Genomic DNA, 240 nt, shown 5'->3' on the forward strand with positions numbered 1-240 from the left:
TTACAATGCAAAGAGGGTTTACAACAGAATCCTTTAACCAACCCTGGGCAGCCTGGGAAGCAGACGCTACAGCTCCTTCTGTCTTCAAGAACTTCTCAATGCGGGATCGGTGTTCTGCCTCTCCTATCTCCTCGATCTCTGCCTGCAAAGTATCACTATTCAATGTCTGTTCTGATTATGCCAATTATGCAAATCAAAGATGACTCAAAAAAATATAAATATATATATTTCTAATGAAAG

At 40.0% G+C, this 240-nt stretch overlaps 1 protein-coding gene across 1 annotated transcript in view; it reads right to left on the bottom strand.

Annotated features, from left to right (window-relative positions):
• Positions 1-240, bottom strand: part of LOC119594175 (nitric oxide synthase-interacting protein homolog) — a gene marked incomplete in the record, with an annotated part of 15,282 nt that overhangs the window by 3,992 nt on the left and 11,050 nt on the right. Inside the window, 1 exon segment of the mRNA XM_037943245.1 lies at positions 43-142. Coding sequence (XP_037799173.1) covers positions 43-142 — 100 coding nt within the window.

Source organism: Penaeus monodon, chromosome 33 (genome assembly GCF_015228065.2).
Source record: "Penaeus monodon isolate SGIC_2016 chromosome 33, NSTDA_Pmon_1, whole genome shotgun sequence".
Lineage (NCBI taxonomy): Eukaryota > Metazoa > Arthropoda > Malacostraca > Decapoda > Penaeidae > Penaeus > Penaeus monodon.